The following is a 27,060-nucleotide window of genomic DNA, read 5'->3' on the forward strand; positions in this document are numbered from 1 at the left end:
ATATACTTTATGGGGTCGGAAACGTTTCCTTCTGTGCGTTACATACAACCGTTATCCGCACAAATACAATATACCCTATTTACTCTTCGAGTACCGGGTATAAAAACCTGACCTTTGCATAGAAGATTCACCTGGGGTATTCGGCTTGGGGTGAGGAAATTTAATTGTGGATGCAAACTTAGAAACTAAAAAACTATGCGTATGAACACGGTACAACAATAATGCTATATGGAATATCTTATCTGCCTTATTTTATCCTCAACTCGCTCAGGCATATGCAATATAATTTTTTTATCTTATCGTGCATGCATTTGGAGTCCGTTTTGTATGTGTTTATCCGACTTATGCGCTCCACATTGATCTCCAGCGCTTCGGTGGCATTATTGAACAATGTGGTGCCAAAGAATTCGGCATCATTTTCATTTACCATAAACTTTGTGCGATAATAAACCATTTGGGTGTCGCCCATGGGGCTGTCCTTTTTCTCCGTTCTGGTGACGTATTTCAGTGTCAGATTGCTGCACATTTCATTCAGTTTTCTCTGCCAGAGATATTCGTTTATTCGATGTATCACTTTATGGGCAATGCGACGGGTCCACTCGCCATTTACCTCCCGATAGACATTGCAGGTGCAGTAGGTTTCCTCGATGCCCGCTTGCGAGCAACTCCGATCCTCCGGTATTGGCATCAGCAACGACTGACAGGTGGGACAGTCATAGGCATTGGACACTGCCGACTCCTGCTCCATGTCCAGGACATGCCTCAGCGTATTGTACACATCAAAATTGGAGCTCAGACGATGCTGATTCAGGGCCAGGGCTGCAGCATGCTCGGGATACTTGCGCCGAAACCAGGGCGGCAGATGGATAAACATCATGGGCAGTGTCTCCTCCAGAAAAGATTCCGGCACCTTCTGCAGCGGCCCAAATCGTGCTCCATGATCCGAAAAGAATATCATAATTGTGTGCTCGAAGGCTCCGTCACGCTCAAAGTTCAACAGATCCTGCAGGATCTTGTGCTGCATTGCAGAGGGCATGAAGGAATCATCATGGCTGAAATGATTCGACCAAAACATGCCCCAAATGGGTCGATCGGCCACAAAACGCTGCATAAACTGCCGGCAGTAGTCGAAGATGTAACTATTGGCCAATCGACGACCCAGACAGTACTTCATGCAGCAGCCAGGGCACCGCAGGATCTCCGTGCGATTCTCCAGGGCCACCACAAATGGACGAAAGTAATAGTCCACGGGCTTCACCGTAAATCCCGGCTTCATGTACGTAAACGTGTTGGACTCTTTCTCATCCTCAGCAAAGGCTGTCAAGTAGCCAGCACTCTTCAGATCCTTCCATATAAAGGGTATCCTGTCCAGACAGCCCTTGATGTCCGTATCGCAAATGTGCGCCTTGGCCGAATCTGGGAAGTAGCCCGTCAGAATGGCAAACAAATTGGGAAAGGAATTGTCCCCCACCTGTGGGAGAATTACAAGGAGATTTAAAAAGTGGAGAATGGGAGGCTGTGGATGTTGCATGTACCTTGGTGTAACCCTGCATTTCATACCATCCTGGTGACTGCAGGAACTCATAGACCAGTGGCATGGTGCGGCGGAGATTTGTGCGTGAAACGGTATCAATTCCATACATGATGACACTGGGCTTTCGTGGATGCTCCTGGGGCGCCGCTGGCGGCTGCTTCTGATGCTGCACCAACACAAAGGCATCCTTTTGCAGCACTCTTGGGGGGCTTAATGCTCGACACTCCACCAGCATACCCTCCACAGACACTGGCATCACATAATCCTGACCAAAATATATTCGATCGCCAATGCTGCGCTTGGGGAAAATCATTTTACACACATCTATGACATCATTGCATGGCAAACTTTACCTGTCGTAATCATCCGCTTTCTCACCGTGTATAATTTGCTGGTAGAAACACGTGTAGGGGGTTTTATTCAACTGCAGAAAACCATGGATCACATGCTCATTAATGTGCAGCACATATTGTTGCAAATACTTGTCATATTGCACACGGATTAAATCACTTTCATTGGTGCAGGGTATGAATTTCAGCGGTTTGTAGTACTTCATAATCTCGGGACTAAATGGATTTACATATGGGATGCGACAATTGGGCGTCTGCACATAATACTTTTTCGTTCCTAAATCTTCCCTGTCTCGTTGTACAAGCTCATTTTCTTTCTTGCATAAAATTATTAAAATTAACAGCAATAAAACACACCAAAGACACTTTTTCATCGCGTTAAATGTACACCGCACCATGGCCAAAACTCGACTTTAACACTCGGCGCTTGGAGGTTTTCCTTTTGACCCATTTTAGCATTTAGTTTTCAGCGAGGAAAATCAATTTTGCGGTGTTTTTCTCAGAAGAGTGGCGTTATGACTTAGAGATATCTCGAATGGTTACAGGGGAAATAAGCGTTGCGTTAAGAGAGTTCGATTGACATTAGAAAAAGTTGCAGGCTCCTGCATTTAAGAAGTTAAGTTATGAATGATCGTTCGTGTTACTCAATCAAAAAAAGCGTCACTCTGTGTGGTTGCTACCGTGCTAAAAGATAAATAGCTAGATAATAGCTGCTGTTTCTAGGAAATCGGTTTCGTTTAATTTTTGAAAGTATTAAACCCCAAGCAAATTTTTATTCAATGCCATTCTTTATCTGCTGATAAAAGCAATGGGCAACGCAGCACAGTATAATAAATAAATAAATCGTAACTATGATTCATGCAGAGACAGAAATCACTTACATTTTCTATTGTTTAAGTAAATAAATTACCATAAAATCGAGTTGGACACACCACCAAGGTAAATGTTGTGACTGTGGATCATTCGGGACGGTAGGAGAACTCAAATGGAGCCACGTTGGACACTTTTCTTGCTCAGTTTGTGGCTGCCATTAGCTCTGGCATTGAAACAAAATAAAACAACGACACAAAAGTCCACTCCATTGGCAGTTGAAACGGAAAAATACTACATCAAATCATCAGAGTGTCGCATTTGGAATTCCCAACAAATATCCAAGGATACCATAGCTGATAGAACCAATATCGACTATAGAGAATGCTATCAAGATGATGATTTAATAAGCACAAGCTTCCACGACAAATACCAGCGTTATATGATTCACATCAACGATCTGCTCTCCCAACTTATCATCGATTACAATTGCAGTTATCGTGAGATCCAAAGGGGCAACAAAATCGAAGCTAAAGATGTGCCCTTTCAGGATGGTTATGTGGTGCCGCCGGAGGTGGAGGGCATGATAGCAAGTTGCAGCAATAGCCTCGGGGAAGTGCTCCAAACAACAGCCTTGGCCTTTGTGCAGCCGCGCAGTTCAGCCCGCAAGCTGCCAAAATCCCCAAAATCTCAACGCCTTAGACCCAATGTCATCATGATTAACATTGGCAGCATTTCCCGGCTGAATTTTCGGAAAAATCTACCAGAATTGAGCAAATATCTGCAAATGGAGGGCTGGCACGAGATGCAGGGCTACGGGAGAGTGGCCCAAGGTCTCATACCCAATCTGATGGCCATTCTTTCGGGCTACAGTCCACACACATGGCAGAACTTGGAATGCCAAGCGAAGAAATTTGGCTGCTTAGAGTCGCTACCTTTGATCTGGAATCACTTCAAGCGGCGTGGCTATCTGACGGCCTATGGGGAGGACATGAGCTACCAGAGTCCTTTTAAATACGAAAAGTCCAGCCTCGACTACTATGCCAAAGGAATCGACACTGAAATGCCCAACGATTGCATTGGCAGACTGCTGAATCTTCGCTATGTCCACGAATTCTGGCAGCTATATTTGGAGCGACATTTGACCACGAAAACTCAGCCTCTGTTTGGATATTTTCGTACAAATAGCTCGAGTTATGATCTCTTTGCGGATGGCAACATTCTGGAGCCATTTCTTATGGATTATTTGCAGCGTTTCATTGAGCTGGGACTCTTCAAGCACTCGATTGTGATGCTTCTCAGCGATGAAGGAGACCTTGAGGACCTTCTGCCTCTGCTGTTCATTTGGCTGCCTCCTTGGTTTCGCGTGGAGCATCCGGAAGCGGTGCAATCCTTGAACACAAATAGCCAACGTCTAACATCCCCCTTTGACCTGCATCTGACTCTCCAGCACATCTTGGAGCTAGGCGAACGATGGCCCCACGCTGTGCCGGAGCTGCAAGACTGTCCCAAGTGCCAGACGCTGCTGGCGCCCATGAACGAGAGCCGCAGCTGCCCGGATGTGGGCATAAGTGATGCCACATGCCCCTGCGACAGCTACAAGCCACTCGATGAAAGGAAAAATAAGCATTTGCCGCTAGGTGCGCTGCTTGTGCGGGGCATAAATGACTTTTTGCACCATAGAAACCTCCAAGAGCTCTGCTACAATCTCACACTCAAAACCGTCACGGCCGTCTCCGCTTGTGTGACGAAGCAGCAGGAGTCCAAATCCTATCGAGTGACATTCAGCGCACAACCCAGTCACCCAGTGTTCGCCGGAACCCTGCGATATAACCATAAACTGAACGAATTGGACTATCTGAATGTGGGTGCCATTCGGAGATTGAATTCCTATCGAAAGGATTCCGAGTGCATGCAAAAACTGACAGGCAAGAAGTTCTGTGTGTGCAGGAAGCCCCTCAAAGTCAACAAACTGAAGGCACAAATGGAAAAGCACAGCATCAAGAAAAAGGCAGTAATGGAAAAACTGAAACTAAAGCAAGCCAAGCTAACGAAAAAGAATATATTTCGAGGAAAAATAAACCGGTGAGCAGCACAACAACGAAAAAATGATCTGAAAATCATCAGTAAAGCAAAAACTAAAGAAAAGCTACAGAAAAAAGGGAAATAAAACAGATTTAACAGAGAGAAAATTTCCAACCTTTTTTAGATTATTTATTGTGATAGCCAAGCTGCAATCAAATCATTGAATGCGATAACGACAAGCTCGGCCACAGTTGCGAACTGTCGCAAATCTCTTCACGAGATGGATTATCAGTTCGTCATAAGCCTAATATGGGTCCCGGGCCACCAGGACATTGAAGGCAACTGTATAGCAGATGAGCTGGCCAGAGCTGGAACAACAATCCCCCTTCTCAATGATAAGGAGGATATTCGTATGCCAATGGCCACCTGCAAGCTCAGAATAAAAGAACATAATATAATGGATAATGGATAATGGATAATGGATAAAATAGGGTCTCACGGGAGAGAAGGGAGCGAAACATGCGGTATCACAATGGGCCGAAACCGGCCTAAGTGTGTCGGGTCTCTGACAATCCCCGACAGCCGCCTCAACCTAACCTAACCTAAATTATTTATTGGTAAAGCCAAGTGCTATACAGTCACTTTAATCATTTTAACAGTTGCCCATGTAAAATTGATTCTCCACATAAATATTACATTTATCATGCTTTAAATAAAACTTTCTCCCAATAAATCGTATCAGTCGACATTCGAAGATGAACCTGTGCAGTTTTCGTTGCTTTCTGCTACTCGTTTTACTCTTAATCACAATTTCCATAATCGATGGAGCGAAGAAAAAGAAAAACAAGTTTACCGCACGTAACAAAAAAAATAAATATAAAAAGTTTTTTACAATTAAAGCATCCGGAAAGTACCGCGTAACCAGGAAGCCCATGAAACCCGTGAAACCAAAGATTCCACTGCAAAGACGAAGTGTGACAAGGAGTACAAATATTACTAGAAAATATGTACAGCCCATTCAGGATGTTCACGATATTGTTAGGTCTAGCTACGATCATTTGCGCCATTTGCACATCCTTCATTTCAACCAATCAGCGGTGAATCTCACTTTGCAGAATCTCAAAAGAAAGCCAAGGGACACCAAGTACACGTGTGGCTATCGCAGGATCAGCACAACTCCATTGGGACTGTACATCAAGGGAAGCATCAGGTGAGATATTCCCTGAATAATATCAAAAAAACTGCAGCTCATTCGACAAACATTCCCTCAACAGTCGCGCAGTGGAGATTCCCTTCCAGGACAGGTATATTGTCCCGGTAGATGTGCGTGGCATGATTTCCATTTGCAAGAACAGTCTGGGCGATGTGCTACAGGTTCAACCCTTCACCTTTGTCCAGCCCGTCAATCAGTCAGAACATTTCCAACCACAGAGTCAGCGTCGTCCCAGCGTCCTTATGTTCGGATTCAATGGCATGACCGCGAGCGCCTTTCGCTCCACCCTGGACGGTATGCCAGGACTGGAGAGCAGTAGCCAGGGCTGGTTCGAAATGCACAACTACAAGCGAATGGGCGAGAATAGCTACATCAATCTGATGGCCCTCATTTCGGGGCACAGTCCCAGTGCGGTGCACAATCTGCCATCGCCCAGCGCCATGGATGCGTTGCCTTACATTTGGCAGCATTATAAGGCACAGGGTTACCTAACGGCCTACGCAGAGGATCTCACGCTCATCCGAAAGTTCCCCTTTGAGTTTGGGCAGAAGCCCGTGGACTACTATCTGCGACCCTTCATGCGGGGCATTGCCGACAGTTTACATCTGCGCAATCGATCCACAGAGTACCATGGACTGGAGAGGCGTCTGTATGTGGACTATGTCTACGATTATTGTCAGCAGTTGCTGGAGCATTATCTCAACCACACACAACCTCTGTTCGGGCTCTTCTGGACAAGCAATTTCGAGGCTTCGGAGAAGCGGGAGCCAACGCTACGGGACTACATCAAACGCTTCGAGCACTTGGGTTTGTTCAGGGAATCAATTGTGATATTCTTCAGTGATCATGTGTGTCATCCCATGCTGTTTGTGTGGCTGCCAACGTGGGTGCGCCAGCAATATCCCGAATTAGCCATTGCTCTGGCAATCAATAGACAGCGCATGACCTCACCCCACGATCTCTACCTCACATTGCAGGATATTCTGAATTTGGGAGCCAAAGTACCAGCAAATCCGCTGATCCAACCCGAAGGCTGCCCCACCTGTCGCACGCTATTCCAGGAAATTCCCGAGAATCGCACCTGCCACGAGGCAGCTCGCAGCGAGAACTACTGCGACTGTGACGCCTTCTTGGAACTGTTGCAGGAGGAGGCCGAGCTGCTGCCACTCGGCCAGCTGCTGGTCGACAGCCTCAACGAGTACCGCCTCTCGCGGGCGCAGCTAACGGATCGCTGTACGGCGTTTACCCTGCAGAAAGTTGAGTCCATACATCAGCATAGACCCGCCCTCAAGTCGAGCATTGTCCAGTATCGAGTGCGTTTCACTACCCAACCCAAAGCCGCGAGATTCCTGGCCACTGTGCTGTACAATCACGACACCAGGCAACTGGTGAATGTCAGCGTTCCCTCCTTTGGGCGACTGTTGCGATATGTGGATCAATCAAAGTGTGTCAAGGATGAGAATGACAAAAAGTTCTGTCTGTGTAAGACAGTCAACAAACAGAAGAAAAATCCCAGGATAATACAAAAAAGTAAAACCAAAACGGGTGGGATGCAACTTGAAGTTGTGAAATTGTTGGACAATTTGATGCAGAAGGTGGATCAAATAGAAAAATTCAACACTTTGCGACGTCAAAAGATCCGAGTGGAAGTACGAAAACTGAAACAGAGGATCGTAACCTCCAGTACAACTTCCGATATGATCACCTATTTAGAACCGAACACCACGCCAATGTCCGAAGTGATCGAAACGCATGTCAATGTTCCTTTTACCCTTAACTTTTGATGCAAAAACTTTCCTTCACGTAGCGTTGTATAATAAAAATGAATGATACTAGATAAGATAGAATACCTTGGGAACATAAATTTTACATTTATTTAAACGCTACACAAGATATAATCTTATCTGGTTTGTTTGCCAAATGAATCTGACGGATGTCATTCGTGTAGACACCAAAACATCTTTTAACAGAAGCTCGATTTCAATTGAACTACTTTTCAGCATACATTTTCCACATACAGGGAACGTAATTAATTGTTGCCCTCCTCAAGGTCTTTCATATTTTTGCACACTTTTTGCTCGAATTTCTTTATTCATTTCCGGTGCAAAACCATCGGAAACAAGCTCCCCCGTGACATGCAGATATTATGTTTCCAATCAACAGATTGGAGTGGCACGTGCCACTGCTGCCTAACGCTGTTGCCAAGGATGAATAGATACCGAACCCAAAAGTAGGCCTGCGTATCGTAGTTTGTACTACCGAATGACTGACAATCCCAATTAAGCTGTTATCAATTGAATGATTATGTCAGAGAGTGTGTAGCCAGTTGTGTTCAGACTTTATAACGCTGTTTACAAATGCATTATGATAATAGACAGCAACCAGCCCCAGACTATCAGTATCAGTATTAGCTCAGAAGAGACGTCTGTGTCTCTGTCTGTCTGTTTGGATTAAGCGTCATCGTTATCCCCAGTTTGTTGGAGCGCTTTCAAACGATTCGGATTATATTCTTCCCGTCAGTTCATTGCGATAATTTGTGAGCTGCGGTCGTTGCCTTTCCTCCAAGTCCTTAATCCCACAGAATGGCTAACAAAAAGATGTTCAACAGGACTACGTCCATCAGTCCAGGACAATTGCATTACTATCACACGGATTTTTATTACTCAATGCCAGACTTGAACAGTAAGTTGAAGGGTTAAATTAACTCAAAATTTGTTATCCCACCATGACCCATTGCTCTTTGTCAGAATGAGCGGAATGATTCGGGTTTTATTAAAACATTTCACTGTTTTTATCAGACGGCTCATTTCTTTGTTGTCTTTGTTTTGTGGCTTTGCAAATATTGTCTGTGTTATCACCTCTGCGTGCGTTTTAAATTTATTTGTTTTACCATATTTACCGTTCTTGGTTTTAACTTTATTGGTGCCTCATATAATCTGGCATGTTCCGGCTTAAGTTGGCGGACTTTTTGAGCATTATTTGGACAAACTACTAAATATATAAACCGCATTTATTTAATTTTAATCTTCAGATTTGTTAATAAATTAATTCTCATAAGGCAATAGACATTTCTTGAGACTTGTTTGCTGCAAATTTAATTTAAATCTATTTTCATAAACAAATTTCTTAGAACAAATAATCTTAAATTCTTTCTATTGCGCTAAAACCCAGTTTGTATCAAATCCAATACAACAATTCAAATAAATTTTCAAAAACTACAAAACCAACCGCCCTTTTCCATGTTTTTTTTCCATCCCTCGAAAAACATCGAATCGCCACCAACTTCCCGTCAAAACAAAAACTGTTTTCACTCATATTATCAATACAAGTTTGAACGAAGCTTTCAAAGAGAGCGCCAAATTAATTTTTTTTTTTTTGGTTGAAAACGTGTAAAAATCGGAAAAAAGTATTAAAAGTATTTATTTTCGATATAGAATTTCAAAGTAAATGGCGGGAAATAGAAAGAATCTTAAATATTAAGATCTTCAAGACGATACGTACTTGATTTAAAGCTGAGTTGAGAGTTATTTTTGAGTATTTATTTCAAAGCAGGAAAGGAATGAATAGGAAGAAACAACTAACTTAACTTAATGCTAATGTTTATTAGGTTCTAGTCCCTGGGGTCCGTCAAGCTCACCATCATGCTCAGCACCCAGCTGAATACTTGAAAGGCTGCAAGCCTGTCCGACATTATTTCTGGATGATTTGTATTTATAGTCCGGAATACGTTAAAAATATTGACTCTGAGGGACTGTTCGAAAACCTCATGCTTTCCGCCATTGAAATGTGCCAGGCTGAATGGAATTCCATCCAGAGCCAACTTAAATAGCAGTAAATCCCGAATCTCCGTCAGCTCCTGAACGTGGACGGCGTGCACATTGTGGATTGATCGCCTCAATGGTTGGGAGCTCCTGCTCCCAATTATCCCCATATGTGCGAGTGTATGTGTCCGTTAAGGCAATATCCCAATGGCGGTATTGTAGCCACATTGTTTGTTTCAATTTATGGAGGTCGTACAGGACGGGATATCTCTGCACGGCGTACATCATTGCCTGCTCGTTGGCAGAGCAGCCATCGGCGACAACGGCAATCAAGTTGGAATCCATGTTACAGATCTCCAGCATATTTAGCACCTTCTTCAGGGCGACGAGTTTCTCCATGCTTCCTAACTGCTGGACTCTTAGCGACGCCACAGTCAGATGAACGGTACGGTAGTAGGTGCCATCAATATGGCATAAAGCTATTGCCACCGCCTTTCACTCGTTGTGCTGATCCTCTCTGCCAATTGAGGAGAAGTTGTACTCGTACATGACCAAGAAAAATGGCTGCGTGTAGTCCTCTAGGCCCCCAAATCGGTTGATTTTGCCTCACGCTAATTGCTGTTTTTGCGACGTCCCCCTAACATGCTTGCAAGTCCGGTTGATGTCCCTTGCTCGTCCTCGGAAAATGTCCAGATCAAGGAAGATAGTCCGCAGTGTCCGCATATCCATGTTGATATTCGAAAACAGAATACTGAATACTATTCTGGTCCACTATTTATACAAGAAAATGTAGGTAGCAAATCGATTCAGTTTGGAAATTCTACCAGAACACTTGTAAAACTGTAAAACGTAATAAAGCAGGTTATGCGTATATATTCTGGTATAACCGAACATGCAATAAAAATGCATGTGTGAAAAACCCGCTACCTACCCGTCGATGGCCTGGCCACTGGACAGTGGCAAGTTCAACAACCTGTAATACAAAATTACTTCGAAAGATTTATCAACTCCCTGCCCAGAACAGTGCCTGGAAGATCTTACATTTACTTCCTATTACATTCCATCCCGCCAAGTACTTTGAAATTCTATATCGAAAATAAATACTTTTAATACTTTTTCCGACTTTTTACGCGTTTTCAACTTTCAACCAATCAAAATTCAAAATCTCTCTTTTTTCACTCATCTTGCTCTCTCTTGCTGAAAAACACTCAAACTCATATGAGACGCAAAAATGAGGAGAGAGAGGAGAAAAAATCCTCTCTTTGGCGTGATGGATTTCATACAAAAATTTCCTTGACCGTTTAGACACAGGAGAGGATTTCCCTGACCGTTTAGACACAGGAGAGGATTTCGTTGGAAAATTTCCATCACGGGGATGAAAGTTGCCGGGTGCAATTTACCTTGCAAGCCTGAATTTTGTGTGACGTATTTACCCGTTGTCGACACCTTATTTTCCATACTCTGTTTCCGTCCATTCCCTATGATAAGGGAAACTGTACGTATGTTAAGGGAAACCAAAGCAAACCAAACCGTTGTGTGTTGTGCATTCATGTTTACAGTATCGTATCGTGAATTTCAATGAAATTTAACGGTTTGCATCGGTCGGTACGGAGTATCTAGATACTCGAGAGTATTTCTTGAGTTCATTCGAAAAATTGCTTTGAAAGTGAAGTTTTGTTTTTTTTTTGCTGCGTCTCGTCGGGTGAAAATTTCGTAATAATTGTTTTCTAGCTAAAAGTTTACTTGGGAAAATGTTTGACAATGTGAAAATAGTAAAATGAAAATGTTGGAAACATTTAAAAATAGTTAGAAACAATCTTGATGCAATTTCCAGAGCTAAACACGAAGCGTGGAAATAGACAAGAAAATGGGAGAGTGAGTGAGTGCATTTTTCCGAGATAAGCGAGAGACACAGAGAGAGACGGAGAGAGACGCAGGCATCCGAGAGAGTGAGAGCACCTCAAACATTTGTTGATTAAAATGTGTGTCAATACAAAATAACAAATCGTAAAATCGGAGAATCGGACTGATAATAATGCCAGAGAAACGGCATGTGTGATTAGAGAGCCAAGACCGCCCTATCCCACCCTCATACACAGACACACAGACAAATAAAAAACATGCATTAGGCTAATTTTGGATATCTTTAGGCGAGGGAAAACCCAAGTAAAATACCAGAATAGAAACAGCAAAGTAAAGACAATGCCAATGGCAATATAAACAAAGAACAAGAGACGCGAATTGCATGCGAAATTCTTTGTTAAATTTCACACTTGTCACAACGCAAAGCGCGCAAATCGGAACGATAGGGAACAACAAAAGCATGTAAGTGGAAAATTACAATATAAAGGAAAATGTATCTGCACAAGCCGAAGCTGCAAATACCCTTCAAGAAAGTGAGTTAGGACGGCCTATTTCTGGCACAAACAACAGCAGTTTGTTGAGGTTCTGCTTACAATTTTCGAAGGAGAATAACAAAGAGATTTTGTATACTTTAAGCCACCCTTTCTGCCCTACAAACATCTACCTAAAGCCATTTAAAAATTTATAAACATCTGTCATTTGTTTACCAATTCACATGCCCCAGAAAAAAAAAATTGCAAGAATCGAATACCACTTTATAGTACAAAAATGGAATTTGTTTGATCTTATTGCACTGCCATGCCATGTCTTAGGCCTTAGCATAAAAACCTTCAAATGAATGTTTGTCTTGTTTTTGAAACTAAACGAAAAACCGGCTGCGCTGAGGGGAAAATGCCATGACTATGCCCGACCCGACACAACACGACACACAGCAATAGCCAAATAAAAACCTGTCGTGACTAGTTTTCTTTTTCGTGGGTTTCTTGGCTGTTGCTAGGAAAATGCTAGGAACCGAACAGAAATTTATTCAAAATGTAGCTTGAAAAATGTAAAACAAATGTAGAAAAGTTATGACAACTGAAAATAGCCTTAAAGAACAGGGAAAGAAAAGGGGAATACATTCAGACCCTTGGGCTAGTGCATTTTAAAAAGAAAGTTAAAGGTTTTTGATGTTGTGTTTTCAGCGATAATCAATTCTACGGCTATTAAACCATCAATCACCAGCAAGACTTTAAAGGTGTTATTCATTCCCAAAAGTAGGACAAAGAGTCTACTTACACTCGTACATGGAAGTTCTTATCACATACTAGTTGCCGCCTACTAAAGTTTGCTTCCAAGATTTCTTATCACTCTTCAATAAATTTTAATCAATTTCCCAATCAATTTTTAACAAATCTAGACTAAAGACAGACCCAAATGCTCTTTGAGTTTCTTAAAAGAAAGTATTCAACTCCATAGTTTCTGTTGATTTTAAGCCCGCACATGTTTTCTTTGATAACAATTTGCTTGTTTTATTTTTATGATTTGGTCAACATCTGAATTGACACTCGACAAAAACGTGACATGATGAAAAATTACTCGTGTGTGCCATAAATAAAATGTGAAATATATAAAGTTGATACCCGAACGAACAGAAAGCCCGTCGCTTGACGCATGATAAGCGCAGGGGCCAATATAAACAGCATTTTTCATGAGGGAAAACATGGCTTATCAAGCATTGGCATCAATAGGTAGACCGGTAATTAGCAGAGGCCCCCACGATAAGGCCATCAAAAAAGCACGGAGGACTGGGGGAAAATAGTGCGTAACCAGGAGAGATTAGAAGATTGTGGACTAGACGCTGTTATATAAACAAAACTATATTAGGAGAAGGAGTAGAAGAGGAAAAGATTTCCACAAGAAGTCGAATATTTCCAGGCAAAACTATTTCCACGCTCCACTTTTACCCACTCCGCTCCTGTGCCTAAATCACAATCTCTTGCTAAAAACTTAACAAAGATAAACAAATGTACTAAAAAAAGTCAAGTTCAAGAGAGGAATATACTGAGATAGAGCAAGAGAGTGAGAGAGAGAGAGAGAGATAGCGCAGTGCACATAGATCGCTGCTAACCATCGATCAAACAGAGTCTGTCACTTGCCATTCGATCGGCCATCGATCGGGGGGATGTCTGATCGAATCTTGTGAATAGCTTGGTTATATATTTGAACTATGTATATCAATATTCGTTTGCGGGATTGTTGATACAATCGCTGACACCTACAGTCTCTCACACACACAGTGATAAAAGTAATGGAGGAGGCGAGGGAAATGGCAATTACCAGCCGCAGTCACCAGTCCTCAGTCTAATTTGATAATCTCACAATCAAGACAGTGTTCCACAGACTTTTCTACCGATTAGACGTGCTTCCCAGTGGAATTTTCATAGCACAGAGGAAAATACAGACAGACAAAATGCAGCCCTTGACAGAATATCGCTTTGAAGGTGGATTAAAAACTCTAACCATTTCCGTTATCATTAACTTGTGTGCGATTATTTATCTTAATCTTTTGTTGTTTTTTCTGTCTTTCTTTTAGAGACCCGCAAAATGCACGGCGTGAAGCGGGTTCTGATCTTCTGCCTGCTGATTGTGATACTGCCGGCCACGCTGATAATTATGCCTCTGCACCTGCGCAAAACGGTCTTTGCCGATGTCGTCTATCCCATGGCCGAGTCGGATATCATTGAGATCCGTGCTGGCATCTCATCGATCTTCTGCTCGAAGCACACCCTCAAGATGACGTCCAGCTTTAATGCATTTCAGCTGCGCAACAAGCCGGAGATTTCCACAAATCGCAAACACATTCGCCTGAAGAAATCGATGACCCTGCCCGACGACACCCTCGAATATTGGGGCTTCTTTCTGCTCAAGGGCGCCAATGTGAGGGTCAAGTTCTGCTCGCGCTATGATGGATCGCGCATATTGATTGTCAAGGGCCAGCGGCAACTTAATCTCTGCGGCCTGACGGATCACAACAAGAACAAACTGGGTGCCAACTATGCCAAGGGGCACGAGCAGGTCAAGGTCTTCTTCGAGGACAAAATGGAGATGGAAGGCCCCTCCGCGCCTGCACCAGAGGGCGGCGTGCTTGAGCACGAGAACCATGGCGGCGAGGACTTGAGCGAGGAACCAACACCACAGCAGCAGCCATTGGATCTACCCACTGGCTTGACCCTTGCCGGACCCTCCACTGCCACCACCTCGCACAAACCCATAAGAAAGAAGCTCAAAAAGGGCACTCCCCATCTGCCCATCCCGCATCATCCGGTACACAGTGAGACTCCGGGCACACCCCAGCAGCACGAACTCACTGCCGATGCAGTTCAGCACAGTTCAGGCGACCGAGTGGTTGCCCCAACGCCAAGTGTGGCGCAACAGAAGCGGCAGCGAAAGCGAGAGCTGTATGAGCGACTGTACAACCGCTCAAAGCGCGAGAATGTGTACGACAGGAAGTACAGTCACGGCGGTAATGCCGTCAACTTTACTGAGACAGACGAGTCCAACTCGGTATCCAGTTTCGAGAATGGTCTATTCCTGTGCTTCAACGGTGCCATACTCCTCAGTGATTTCTTCAAGCCGAACGCGAACTGCACGGATCCGCACTTCATGGAGCGGGCGCCCAACAACAGCGCTCAGGCCCTGCAGAATGTTATCGAGGATGGCTACTACTATTATATATTCTACAGCGACAACGATGAGGTGCGAAACGATATACACGTCATATTCGATATATATAAGCCGACGTTCCAGTACTCGAACCTGAGCGAGTCGCAGAGCTGCCTGAACACCACGGAGTGCAGCTTCAACATCAGTTTTCTGTCGGATGAGATTGTGGTCGTGGAGGTTCCCACACGGGATGGCATCGAGCATGAGGAGGATGACATATCCTACCTGGTGTCCACGTGCCATCCGCGTAGCGAAATCTATGCGCTGTTTCCCATCACAGTGATGATTCTCATACTGTGCTGCTCATTCCTGTAGGCGACTCCGACTTGGGACTCCCACTTGTGATATTTATATATTGAGGTAACTGAGTGATATACGAAGAAGATGTGAGTATGTATGATATGTATTTGCCGGCCCGAAACTAGAGCTTTTCACATAGCCATAAAATCCAACAAAATCGATTTACGGAATGAAACAGTCTGAACAAACATAAATATGTAAAAAACAAATCACTGAATACGATGGATCTATCGACGTTTTTTAAGAGAACATTTAGTCAAAGACACAAGCATTTAGGAGTATAAAAATCTATAGATGATATATAAAAATAGATCATAAGCTAGCAATCAGAATTAAGGAATTACCTAAGTACTTATAATCAGTTTTAACTTCAACAAGATATATTTGATTGTTTTCTGGGAATGTTTCCTTCGAAATTTGCATCGAAAGTTGAGTATTTTGTACTTAATTTCATTTAAAAAACATTTTTTTTAATTTTCCTTATATTTAAGTGCTATATTTCCTAATTTTCCCTTCTTTAATTTCATTAAAAATGTAAAAATAAATAAAGAGAATGCAACTAATAAAGTCCCATACGGTTTCCATATGAAAAAAATGCCACAAAATAAATGGAATAAAGTGGAAAAATGATGGGCAAGAATAAAGTAATAATTGAATTGTATCTGCCTGTCATTATCCACATGGAATGACTGTTTCGTTTTCGGGGGAGTGGCACACGTTGGGGCATAATTTTTCATTCTAATTTGAGGGCACAAAACCCCATTTGTGGGCTTAACTCATTTTAAATTAATTCACACACAAGTCAGTCACTCGCTGCCTGTTTGCAGAGAGTATTATGACAGGCAACACTGCAAATATTTACGAGATATGTGTATGCATACGTGTTTGCAGTTCAATAGCTAATAATAAATGAATGGAAATCCACAATATTGTCATCAGAAAGGGATTCATTTCATTAGTTTCCTCACGTTGTTGTGTGGAAAAGTGTCTTGGCGAAGAGTGCAATTAAAATAAGGTCACCAATAAATATTTACAGATCATGGCAAATAAATATGTAAGTCGATCAAATATTTGAATATTGATTTGAAGTTTAACGCTCGATCGCTGAGTGCACTGTGACAGAAGCTGGTTGATTTTCCAGTCGACATACACTAAGCCATCCGATATGTAAATAATCATGTAGAAGTAGAGACTCACCATGTGTGACATTTTCTGGTGCGGCAACAGTTTATTGATGAAAGCACTCTTTTAAATTTCTCTTTTGCATTGACCATTTCACACATTAACACTGAACAATTGTTCGGCATCATGTCTTGATGTTTTTTCACTATTTCGTTCGGTTTTTACGCTGTTTTCTGTAATTTCACGTTCTTTCTTCATTAAACCGCGCTTTATACCAGTGTGACTGCGGGTTTCTCGATTAAACATACCGGCTGATCCTCGGAAAAATACCAATATATACCAAAATAGTCGTGAAATAAACTGCGTCTCCCTGCAGATCGACGTAAAATCCACTTAAATTTAAAATCCATCGAAAAAATAACGGAATATTTGTCTGTGGACTTGTATCCAGATGATACCCTATACAAATTATTGAACATGATTGAACACATCTCTTAATTAAAATGGCGAATATTTTCTTATCGTAATTGTTGCGCAGGTGAGTACATGTGTAATATCTTATCAGAAATCACCGATAGATAGCAAACATACATTCACTGGAAATAGATCAGTTAGCAAGTTACACAGAAAAAAGAACCCAAGGGTACACATACCGGCCATAAAAAAAATTTCAAAAGACTTCCCACCCTCCAGGTGCTAACCCCTAACCTAGACAATGTTTCGAAAGAGGCTGCTTGCAGCTTTGTTTGTAAAGGAAATAAACATTTCCACGGAATTAAGGAATTCAAATCTACAGTGAAGTATCTAACATATATTTTTGTCCATGTGTCGTTTCTTCCTATCATTAATAATTTATTTATAGTCTTTTTCCAATCAGTATTCAAGTTCCCTTAAACCGGCTCTTTGCCGGCATTTAATTTTCACTCTCCAATTTTCATTCACTCATTTTCCTACCCTTCTGACATGCGCATTGAACGGTTATTTTTTGGCTCTCCCTCTCGCAATGCAATCTACTTGCACGGTATATTAATATGGGGTGACGCAATCACAGGCTCGTCTCTATTTCGCTCTGTCGCTCGCTGAGTGCCTGCTCCCAAAACAAGAGAATACGTGCGCTGAGAGCGAACTAAGGAGGGAACCCACCCTCACTCAATCTACTTTGGAAGCAAAACTTGCTGTTCTCTCCGTCTGTGAGAATTTCGCGCCCATTTCTCTTTGTCGGTTCAGCTCGCGCGTTTAAGTTTTCGGTAAATAATATTAATGAAATATTTTAAGTGCCTAGATGAATTCAAAATGCGAATACAAATCGCATGAATGACAGGGCAGGCAATTAGATTGTTAATCAAACAACGTCAGTGCGATAGAAAGCAGGCAAACGAGTCCGAAAAGGATTGCCGTCGTCCTGCGCGGGGAAACATGTGAGAGCAGAGAGGATGTGCAAAAAATCAATTTGTAAGTAACGGCGACGCTGCATCAAGAAATTCTCAATTAAAATGGAAATGAAATGAAAATTGTGCATAATGTAAAACCACTTTGTCAGCATATATTTTCGGCTAAGCCCAGCGCGCGTTATTAGTGTGTCAAAACGAAAACAAAACGACAAAAACATGTACATGCATGTGCACAAAAGTGCAGCCAAAACCAGAGCAAAAGGTAAAAACACAACAATTTTGCATTCAGAATAGCCGAAAAAAGCAAATGCAAAGTGAGCAAACGATAAAGAAAGAAAAAGTGAGATTCCAATTGGAATGCAAGTGAGTGGAAGAGGAAGGAAGACAAGAAAAAGGACGTCGTAATAAACATTGCCCTTTATTGAATGAAAAGTATATCAATTTCACAAAGTATCTTGTGCTTTGAATATATGTATGTGTAGTGAACTTTTGAAGGTTTATTAGCTTTATTTTTCTTTGAGTGCAGTGTAACTTTGCCCACATTACTGGAAATTGTAGAGGGTGCAACAGGTTGCTAATATAATAATATTAATTAAAGCCAACCATCTGTTGCTTTTATGAATTTTAAAAGCCAGCTGCATCAAAGTTCGTAGTTCAACTAGCGCAATCAAATGTCCCTAGGGTATATCATATTCGATGTGCTCTGCGTTTTCATAGTTGTTGTTGTTTTTAATACACTGTCTGTCATTCCCGCAAGCAGCTGCCCTTTGCTTCTCTCTCTCTCTGTCTCTCTCTGCTGCCATTTCCGTTATGCGTTTTGTCTGCTCGTACCGCTGCTTCCACTCCCTCCCCCACAAGTTCCCCTCGGTGACCATTCCAGGGGTGATTTGCCTTCGGTAGAACTGCATTTACTTTAATTTATTTGGGGTTTGCATGTGGCGGAGCACTCTCTTAGTCCCAATTCGACTGTGTCTCTCTCTCTTTCAATTGCTGCACATGTGATTGTCTGACGCCTCTCCGATTAAGTGTTGTTGGGGCCTCGTTCCCATCATATTTTGCGAAGGGGGGAGCGGCGGGCCTGCATTACGATTGCAGTGGCGCAGAAGCTGACACTGATAAGCGAGCATCTCTCGCTCTCTCAAAAATGCTGCGCGTGCAGCTGCCTGTCCTACAGGGTAGTCAGTGCAGGCCAGGGCATATTATAGTGTATCACATGGACGACTCTCAATGCAATGACGCATAACGTTCGCCCAACACATACAGAATCCCCATACAATTAGAGTACTTCGCATGCAAAAAGCGTTAGAGCGATAACAGACAAGGCCAGGCAAAAAAATTGTCATCGAAGAAGTTCGTATGCACTGAGACAGTAAAAGAGGGTATTGTATGTTCCGTATACGTTCGCTCCCGTGCCACTGACGTAGCCCCAATTATTATCCAATTAAATTCGCACTTGAGCATGTTAGCTAAGCCTCTGATTTGATTCGGAGCAATCCCCTCCATAGCAAAGGTTCATCGTAATCTCAAGTGCGACGACTGCAGCTGCCTCTCGGTGCACAAGAGTGTGTGAGATTCAAGATTAAACATTTAGAACCCCATCGGAAGCGACATAAATGTGTTGTTGTCCAGGTCATTGGGCTACTTTGTCAAAATTTTGGTATACAGATTCATGAACTTTGACACAAGTCTGATTTCTCCCAACAGAGTGTAGAACAGACACAATAACTAAAAGAATAACTTAGTCTTTGGCAATAAATAAAGACAACATTTCTGACAATAATTCATTAACAGAACCACAAATCCAATCAGTTTCTAGTTCCATTCTTTGGCGGTAGGTATTGTCATTGCGACTAACATGTCATAGACACTATCCATCAAGATATAGATATTACACAACTGGTTCTTATGATCAGCTAAACAAGCAGTAATTAAGTAGAACAGCCTTTCAAAGAAATGACTTTTCAGTTTAATTTGCGAATCATTTAATTGAATTGAAGATTAATCTCCCCTGTACTTGAGAGGGTATGTTTGTATATCCTAATAGTTTATTTTGATAATAATTGTAGGAAGCCACAATCTCTATGCTCCTCATTACTCATCGACATAAATTCCCGCTCTGATGGAAGCGAACGAATCGAAAGCAAACGGATGCCTGCAAGCCATATATCTTTTTGTCCACCGATAACAATAAGAGTTGTCCGCCCTCACCAACCACACAGTTCCACATTGATAACCAGCAAAACATACAGTATTTCATTTGTATATTTTGTTTTATTTTATTTCTTTATCAGCATGCGAAACCATTGAAAGTGAAGTGAAATAATATCACCCCACACCACAAAGCATTTTCATTTAAAATACTCATATGTAATGCTCCCAAAAAAACAAAAAGAACAAAAAACCACGGGGAAAAAACTGAAATGAATTGAAACTTGAGCGGAATCGTGGAGCGTGGCTGATTTTATTGCCCCAAGAGGAACGGCGGCCAAACAAAACAATTAAACAATTGGTTTGGGCTCTCATTCGCCGATTGGGCGGGTTCGGTTCGGGTTTAGGGTTCAGGTTAGGGGTTTGGTTATGACGTTCAGTCGGGCCGGTGTAAAATGTCACGCTAGTGTGGACGGCCATAGGGCAAGCGCTGAAAGCGAAATCTATTAAACCAAATGACATAATAATATATCCAGTTTCACTAAACTTTTGAGCCGGCTTTTTGCATCAAATTATGTGTATAAAGGGATTAATTTAATAAATGTTTTTTTTTTCTAAAAGATTCTATGCAGAGAGAGGTTACAAAATATTTTCTTGAGAGCCACAGAAGTCGCCTCATTTTTTTGTATAATATTCTTTCAGTAAGTTCTTAATAATTTAGTTTACTTATTAAACAAAATTCGTATTATAAATGATAAAAGATAGAGATCTACAACGTTCCTCGTAATAAACTTTATATGAATTGCCATACAAATTTAATATGGTGTGTCTACCCATGATAAACGTTTTATCTATAAATCTACGGACTCAAATTTGCCAACTTAATTGTCAATGATAACACCCCGTGGCAGTGTAAATGTGTGCATATAAAAAAAGCTACAATATTTGATAAATAAAACACAAGGAACGTAGTTTCAGTTTTATAAATTACTATATATACGAGTGTACTTATGTACATATGTACATACATATGTACATATGTACATATGTACATACAAGTATGTGGGCACGCATGTTGTCAAATGAGTTCATATTCGTGATTCGGCAATAGATAATTATATAATTTACTCTTTTTTGTTGGTTATTTTGCTAATTTTCAATTGGAAGCGATTGCACTTATGGTGGATTAGATTCTAAAATTAGATACAATATTTATTGTTTGAAAGGTGCGCCATGCCTTCCATATGCATCTGAAATGATAGGCAAATTTACAACGCTGTTAAATTGCGTTTAATTGCTAGAATGGAACTCGGACTGGCATATGGTGCATGCCTAAATTTAATTAATTTGCAATCACAATTAAAATTGCAAAATGGTGGCAGTGCAGGCATTGAGGTCTCCACCCACATGATGCAATTGAATTCACACAACATTCAACGACACAGCCACAAATTGAAATAGTTTCTGCTCGGATGCGGTTCCATGGATTGCCCCCTTTTTTGCTCAGGGTCCATCCTCCTCTTGGAGGTTGTAGTATCTGAAGCTATCAAAGCTATCGATGCGCAGCGGAACGGACACTAGTTTTGCTAGTCCAAAGAATACCACCAGACCAATCAGAACTGTCAAAATCAGATGTCCCAGGGGAACTGAAATATAAAGTATTGTAAAAAAACTGTAGCCAATTAATGCGTTGGATGATCTTCCTTACCTTTGTTGGACAGCCAAGGTAGCTGAATTTTAGATGATATCATTTCACTATGGCATCCGAATTGGAAATGAGCATTAAGACCTTTTTGGAATTCTAGCTCATTCAGACGACACTGGAAGGTAGTGTAGACTATGGGGCAGCTGTACAAACAAAAATTACGTGTATGATCTGTAGACCTAAGCCGATCTTACACTGGTGTCTGGCAATAAGGTGGAAGTTGCTGCAAGATGTGGAATAATGCCAAGAAATTCAGATCCCCTACCGCCCAAGCGGAGGAGAGACGCTGCTGCATATCGCGCTATGGGAATCACATGTAGAGAGGAAACTTCCGCAACTATCTATAAGATAAGGATAAGTGTATTTCAATTGATAACGAGAAGGGACGTGTGAGACGCGTCTTCTTACGCGTCACAACTTTTATACCCGGCACTCAGTACTACATCTGCACTTTAGCGGTTATTTGTCAAATTTTACATTTATTCTTCATCCGTCATCTACATCAACAACACTACTCACGCCAACACGCTCCTTTAGCTCGCCACCCTCCCCTAGAAACACACACTACAGAGTCGCGACAGACGCAGCGGCAGAGGCAGCGGCAGAGGCAGTGACGTGTCAGGGGCCAGGCCATAAACAGCGCGAAGCAGAGTGTGAATGCTGGGGGACGGGGTGGGTTTGGCTACTGCAAATTAATTTCTTCATTGTGGCTATAATAATGATCCAATCGGATCCCACTTTGGTGATCTGAAAGATAAGGTCATTCCCTACGGAATGTCGTTTTTAGTTTTCTGTTATCTTCAAAATTGTAGATTTGGGAGGTTTTCGCCCTTTTGCGGAGGCGGAAGGGGGCGTGGCTCATTTTTGAAATACACTTGTAACAGTGTGAGCATACAGAAGTCTGGATGCAAAATTTGGTGGCTCTAGCTCTTATAGTCTCTGAGTACTAGGCGCTCATCAGGACGGACAGACGGACGGACGGACAGACGGACGGACGGACAGACGGACGGACGGACAGACGGACAGACAGACATGGCTCTATCGACTCGGCTATTGATGCTGATCAAGAATATATTTACTTTATGGGGTCGGAAACGTTTCCTTCTGTGCGTTACATACAACCGTTATCTGCACAAATACAATATACCCTATTTACTCTTCGAGTACCGGGTATAAAAACCAATTCGCAGAAACTGATTTTGTTAATAGATTCTTAATGGAATACTTATTGGGAAACTTTGGCTTGCCGGTAAAAATTGACCCACAAAATGTGATTGAAAAATAAAACCATCAAATAATCATGAAACGTTATCGCTATACTCCGTGCCAAACCTAATGATAAAGTGTAAATATCAATTGGCGATAAGGTTAAGTAGTGGCTGATTGGCTGAGTCCACGCCCTAGGCCCAGGCCCAGGCCCAGGCCCAGGCCCAAGTTTCGCCCCAGACCCATGTGATTCATCCAAAATAAAATCAATTACTTTAAGGAACAAACCATAACATATTATCGCTTTTTGGCAAACGCACAGCACGACTGCAGTCGACTGTCAGCGGAGAGCGTGTTTCTGCTTTTTCCAGCTGATAAAAAATGCATTAGGGAGCAAAAAATAGAAGATAATTCGGAGAATGCACTTGCAGTTTGTTTAAAACTCTCTCTCATCGAGTTCTTCAGTTGCATTCTTCAACGAAACGTGGTCTTGTCCGGTCCAACATACTTTTACAGGAGTTCTGAATATTTACAAAGACTCGGAAATCATTGTATTGTTTTATTTAAATAATGATGGGTATAAAATAAATTGTATTTTGATTTCATCTGTTGTCACAGCTGTTTATGACGCAGCTGTAATTGTTGAAGTCCAATAATGTGGTTACATTTGCACCTATAAATTGCGAAGCATCACAGTGAAGTTAAAAAGACATCCGAAAGATATCCCCAGTAAGCAGAAGATACTCGAAGGAGCAGTGAGTGATCCACAGTAATGTCTATACAGACTAATCAAGTAAATCAAGACATCAAAGTTAACGCTATAAATAATTGCTTATTAAATAAATCGATTATTTTGTATTCATTATCATTTTACTAAGAGCTCTAACTGTATGTTTAGTGACATACATATGTATGTATGTACACCCTGTTATTTATGAATAGCTAAATGAACGAAACCCAACGAAGTCTTCAACAAAAAATAACTCCCACACCCCAAGTGGTTTTTCACAGTCGAGTGTCAAACGTGTAATTGTCTTTGTACCACATTTGCACTGGAAAAGTCAAACATAATGAATGTTTAGATAATTTTTGATGTTGTCTTGCGATTTTTATGACACCAACTCGAAATTAGACAAATTTGCTGTAGATACTTTTGGCCATTATTCCATCGTTAAAGATGTTTACAAAGTGTACACAAACACATATGTATGTAGATATGTACAGCCAATGTAGATACATGTACGATCTATGAGTAAATGCCAAAAAAAGTTCAGCGGAAATTCTAGAGCTAAACAGAGGAAGAAAGAGCGGATCGCGAGTGTTTAATACGTGCATACTCGTAGTAGGAAAGAAACTGCAAATGAAAAATATGCAACAAATGAAAAATAAGTAAAATGTTTTATTAAATAAATATTTATCAAGCAGTAGCAGAGCAGAAGCAGATCAGCAGCAGCAGTTGCAGACGCGGGAATGCAATGAGCTATTCTTCAAGCAATTGTCACGTTTTTGCATGAGATTAACACAGTTTCAGAACGATGGCAAGCCAAAACGAGCCACAACCTGCAAAATATTCAGATAGCTGACACTTGTTAATGAGCGACAGAGGAGTGCAGTTGCACCCCAGAGTTCGGGTTTCAATCAATCTATGGTACACATGTTTCTATAAAGCAGATCTTGTATTGCAGAAGATGTAAGATAAAACCAAAGTGGATATAACTCAACTCAACCAAAGAAGAAAGTCCCAAAAGAGTTCCTCCAACTCTATTCGAAAACCCAAACCCGCACAGAATCCCAAACTAAAGCCAAATGACTGCCAATAGTCTGCTTGGACGATCCATACTCAATGAAGGTAAGTAATTAACTTAAATTTGATTTGGTATCCATAACTAATCGTTCGTTTATTCCGCAGGACGTTCGAATAAACGATCTTTTGTCTCACTGATTGTGGGCCTCATCGTGGGCTTCTGCCTGGCCGAGCTCTTTGTGTACTCCACGCCGGAACGTGCCGAGTTTATGCCCTATGATGGCCACCGGCATGGCGATGTCAATGATGCCCATCACAGCCATGATATGATGGAGCTGACGGGGCCAGAGCAGGATGTGGGAACCCATGAGCATGCTCATGAGAATGCCTCGATTGCGGAGAAGCTGTATAGCGAGGTGCGGGTGCTGTGCTGGATCATGACCAATCCGACAAACCACCAGAAAAAGGCGCGCCACGTTAAGCGCACATGGGGGAAACGCTGCAACAAGCTGATCTTCATGAGCTCTGCCAAGGATGAGGAACTAGATGCTGTGGCTCTGCCCATAGGCGAGGGACGGAATAATCTGTGGGGCAAGACAAAGGAGGCATACAAGTACATCTACGAGCACCACATCAACGACGCGGATTGGTTCCTGAAGGCCGACGACGACACCTACACGATAGTGGAGAATTTGCGCTATATGCTGTATCCGTATAACCCCGAGACTCCTGTCTACTTTGGCTGCAAGTTCAAGCCGTACGTAAAGCAGGGGTACATGTCCGGTGGTGCTGGCTATGTCCTTAGTCGCGAGTCAGTGCGTCGCTTCGTCGAGGAGGCCCTGCCCAATCCGAAAATGTGCAAGCAGGAGAACACCGGTGCTGAGGATGTGGAGATGGGCAAGTGCCTGGAGAATGTCAAGGTGCTGGCCGGAGACTCCCGCGATGCCAATGGACGGGGACGATTCTTTCCTTTTGTGCCAGAACACCATTTAATACCAGCGCATACGGAGAAGAAGTTCTGGTACTGGCAGTACATCTTCTACAAGACCGATGAGGCTGGTTTCTGCTCCTCTTTCCAATGTCGATAGATTCCTAATTTCTTTCTATTCTTTTAGGGCTTGGATTGCTGTTCGGACAATGCCATATCCTTTCACTATGTTTCGCCAAATCAAATGTATGTTCTGGACTATCTGATTTACCATTTGCGACCCTATGGCATCATCAATGCCCCAGATGCCCTGCCTACAAAGTTGGGTGTGGGAGAGCTAATGCCAGCTCCGAAAGAGCCGGTGACTGAAGCGTCCAGCGAAAAGGTGTCCAAACGTTCCGTAGAAACTGAGACCAAGACGGAGTAAATGAGAGGATGGCCCGCCCCTGGATGTATATAGATAACTATTGTATATAACTCTAAGCTATGCTAGCATTGCCATTACCATATCCATTTCCATTTAGACTACAAGTAGATTCCGTGTCGTGTCTGTCGTACCCCTCTTGCCTTAGTTCAATTTCCCCTTGAGTTTCCATTTGTACAAATTACCAAACTTAACTATAAATTAGCTATAATTTAGAGCCTGTTACTATAGTTTCTAACTAAGTATAGTTCGTATAATTAGTCGTATGTATATTTGGGAAGTTATTTTCCTTCATTTAGTTAGAATTCTTAAAATTTTGATAAGATATCGCGCCTAAATGATATTGCGATATTATGGTATCTCTTTTTTGTTACCTTTAAGTCCCAAAAAAACCGACTATTTAGCTCTATATGTATTACGAAATATTACGATTTCTTTATTGTGATTGAGAGTTATTACGTATTAGCATTTACAGTTGATTAATTAAATAATTTAATAAAATTATATTGTATTAACAGAATAAAACATAATTTATATTTGGAAAATCCAGTTGGCGCCATCTGTTGGTGCTCTGAATAAGCTTTTAAAAGTGGTTGTGAGTTTGGCTAGCAAGAAAACGAGAGCACTCGAGCAAGCAGTTTGTAAGCAGTGCATCAAGCAGTTTATATAAAATTTTCTTTAAATTATACCATGCAGTTCGCCAAGCAGTCCAGCCCAACAAGCAGTCCATAAAGCAATTGTAATTTGTTCACGTTCATTTCAATTTAAAATTCAAATTGTAATCGAATATATTTAATAGCTATTAACTAATTAATAAAAATGTATTAAATA

At 41.9% G+C, this 27,060-nt stretch overlaps 6 protein-coding genes across 9 annotated transcripts; 4 read left to right on the forward strand and 2 right to left on the reverse strand.

The window, feature by feature from the left end:
• Window positions 1-139: 139 nt before the first annotated feature.
• On the reverse strand, window positions 140-2,285 carry LOC117902515. The gene is made up of 3 exons (XM_034813939.1): window positions 1,888-2,285; window positions 1,536-1,827; window positions 140-1,471 (listed from the first exon to the last, which is right to left on the reverse strand). Exons 1-3 carry the CDS (start codon window positions 2,280-2,282, stop codon window positions 248-250), a joined length of 1,911 nt encoding a protein of 636 aa, XP_034669830.1. The 5' UTR covers window positions 2,283-2,285; the 3' UTR covers window positions 140-247.
• A 486-nt stretch (window positions 2,286-2,771) lies between these two features.
• Window positions 2,772-26,850, forward strand: LOC117902519. Its single transcript, XM_034813944.1, has 2 exons — window positions 2,772-4,301; window positions 26,831-26,850. The coding sequence occupies exons 1-2, from the start codon at window positions 2,870-2,872 to the stop codon at window positions 26,836-26,838; spliced, it is 1,440 nt and encodes a 479-aa protein (XP_034669835.1). The 5' UTR covers window positions 2,772-2,869; the 3' UTR covers window positions 26,839-26,850.
• On the forward strand, window positions 5,637-7,776 carry LOC117902512. The gene is made up of 2 exons (XM_034813936.1): window positions 5,637-5,929; window positions 5,994-7,776. Exons 1-2 carry the CDS (start codon window positions 5,652-5,654, stop codon window positions 7,714-7,716), a joined length of 2,001 nt encoding a protein of 666 aa, XP_034669827.1. The 5' UTR covers window positions 5,637-5,651; the 3' UTR covers window positions 7,717-7,776.
• LOC117902517 lies at window positions 8,404-15,993 on the forward strand. 3 transcript variants are annotated; one of them, XM_034813941.1, is made up of 2 exons: window positions 8,404-8,614; window positions 14,132-15,993. In XM_034813941.1, exons 1-2 carry the CDS (start codon window positions 8,515-8,517, stop codon window positions 15,574-15,576), a joined length of 1,545 nt encoding a protein of 514 aa, XP_034669832.1. In that variant the 5' UTR covers window positions 8,404-8,514; the 3' UTR covers window positions 15,577-15,993. The 3 variants fall into 3 exon arrangements, with proteins under 3 accessions (XP_034669832.1, XP_034669834.1, XP_034669833.1); XM_034813943.1 differs by lacking the exon at window positions 8,404-8,614 and adding an exon at window positions 11,609-12,018 and having other exon boundaries at window positions 14,132-15,975; XM_034813942.1 differs by lacking the exon at window positions 8,404-8,614 and adding an exon at window positions 13,919-14,039 and having other exon boundaries at window positions 14,132-15,978.
• LOC117902520 (glycoprotein-N-acetylgalactosamine 3-beta-galactosyltransferase 1) lies at window positions 17,897-26,774 on the forward strand. Of its 2 annotated transcripts, none has more exons than XM_034813945.1 (4): window positions 17,897-18,135; window positions 24,819-24,982; window positions 25,043-25,932; window positions 25,993-26,774. In XM_034813945.1, the coding sequence occupies exons 2-4, from the start codon at window positions 24,940-24,942 to the stop codon at window positions 26,230-26,232; spliced, it is 1,173 nt and encodes a 390-aa protein (XP_034669836.1). In that variant the 5' UTR covers window positions 17,897-18,135; window positions 24,819-24,939; the 3' UTR covers window positions 26,233-26,774. The 2 variants fall into 2 exon arrangements, with proteins under 2 accessions (XP_034669836.1, XP_034669838.1); XM_034813947.1 differs by lacking the exon at window positions 17,897-18,135 and having other exon boundaries at window positions 24,601-24,982; window positions 25,043-25,191; window positions 25,225-25,932.
• Window positions 21,264-22,289, reverse strand: LOC117902521. The gene is made up of 2 exons (XM_034813948.1): window positions 21,931-22,289; window positions 21,264-21,868 (listed from the first exon to the last, which is right to left on the reverse strand). Exons 1-2 carry the CDS (start codon window positions 21,971-21,973, stop codon window positions 21,726-21,728), a joined length of 186 nt encoding a protein of 61 aa, XP_034669839.1. The 5' UTR covers window positions 21,974-22,289; the 3' UTR covers window positions 21,264-21,725.
• Window positions 26,851-27,060: the final 210 nt, after the last annotated feature.

The sequence above is a fragment of the Drosophila subobscura genome, chromosome U (assembly GCF_008121235.1).
Source record: "Drosophila subobscura isolate 14011-0131.10 chromosome U, UCBerk_Dsub_1.0, whole genome shotgun sequence".
Taxonomy (NCBI): Eukaryota; Metazoa; Arthropoda; class Insecta; order Diptera; family Drosophilidae; genus Drosophila; species Drosophila subobscura.

Excerpts from the sequence above, each read along its gene's own strand:
- LOC117902512 (XM_034813936.1), top strand. The coding sequence starts at position 5,652 with ATGAAACCCGTGAAACCAAAGATTCCACTGCAAAGACGAAGTGTGACA. Across the intron at positions 5,930-5,993 it reads TACATCAAGGGAAGCATCAG|TCGCGCAGTGGAGATTCCCT; the intron begins GTGAGATATTCC and ends TTCCCTCAACAG.
- LOC117902520 (XM_034813945.1), top strand. The coding sequence starts at position 24,940 with ATGACTGCCAATAGTCTGCTTGGACGATCCATACTCAATGAAG. Across the intron at positions 24,983-25,042 it reads ACGATCCATACTCAATGAAG|GACGTTCGAATAAACGATCT; the intron begins GTAAGTAATTAA and ends TTTATTCCGCAG. Across the intron at positions 25,933-25,992 it reads TCTTCTACAAGACCGATGAG|GGCTTGGATTGCTGTTCGGA; the intron begins GCTGGTTTCTGC and ends CTATTCTTTTAG.
- LOC117902515 (XM_034813939.1), bottom strand. The coding sequence starts at position 2,282 with ATGGTGCGGTGTACATTTAACGCGATGAAAAAGTGTCTTTGGTGTGTT. Across the intron at positions 1,828-1,887 it reads AAAGCGGATGATTACGACAG|CATTGGCGATCGAATATATT; the intron begins GTAAAGTTTGCC and ends CCCCAAGCGCAG. Across the intron at positions 1,472-1,535 it reads AAATGCAGGGTTACACCAAG|GTGGGGGACAATTCCTTTCC; the intron begins GTACATGCAACA and ends ATTCTCCCACAG.
- LOC117902517 (XM_034813941.1), top strand. The coding sequence starts at position 8,515 with ATGGCTAACAAAAAGATGTTCAACAGGACTACGTCCATCAGTCCAGGA. Across the intron at positions 8,615-14,131 it reads CTCAATGCCAGACTTGAACA|AGACCCGCAAAATGCACGGC; the intron begins GTAAGTTGAAGG and ends TCTTTCTTTTAG.
- LOC117902519 (XM_034813944.1), top strand. The coding sequence starts at position 2,870 with ATGGAGCCACGTTGGACACTTTTCTTGCTCAGTTTGTGGCTGCCATTA.
- LOC117902521 (XM_034813948.1), bottom strand. The coding sequence starts at position 21,973 with ATGATATCATCTAAAATTCAGCTACCTTGGCTGTCCAACAAAG. Across the intron at positions 21,869-21,930 it reads ACCTTGGCTGTCCAACAAAG|TTCCCCTGGGACATCTGATT; the intron begins GTAAGGAAGATC and ends TTTATATTTCAG.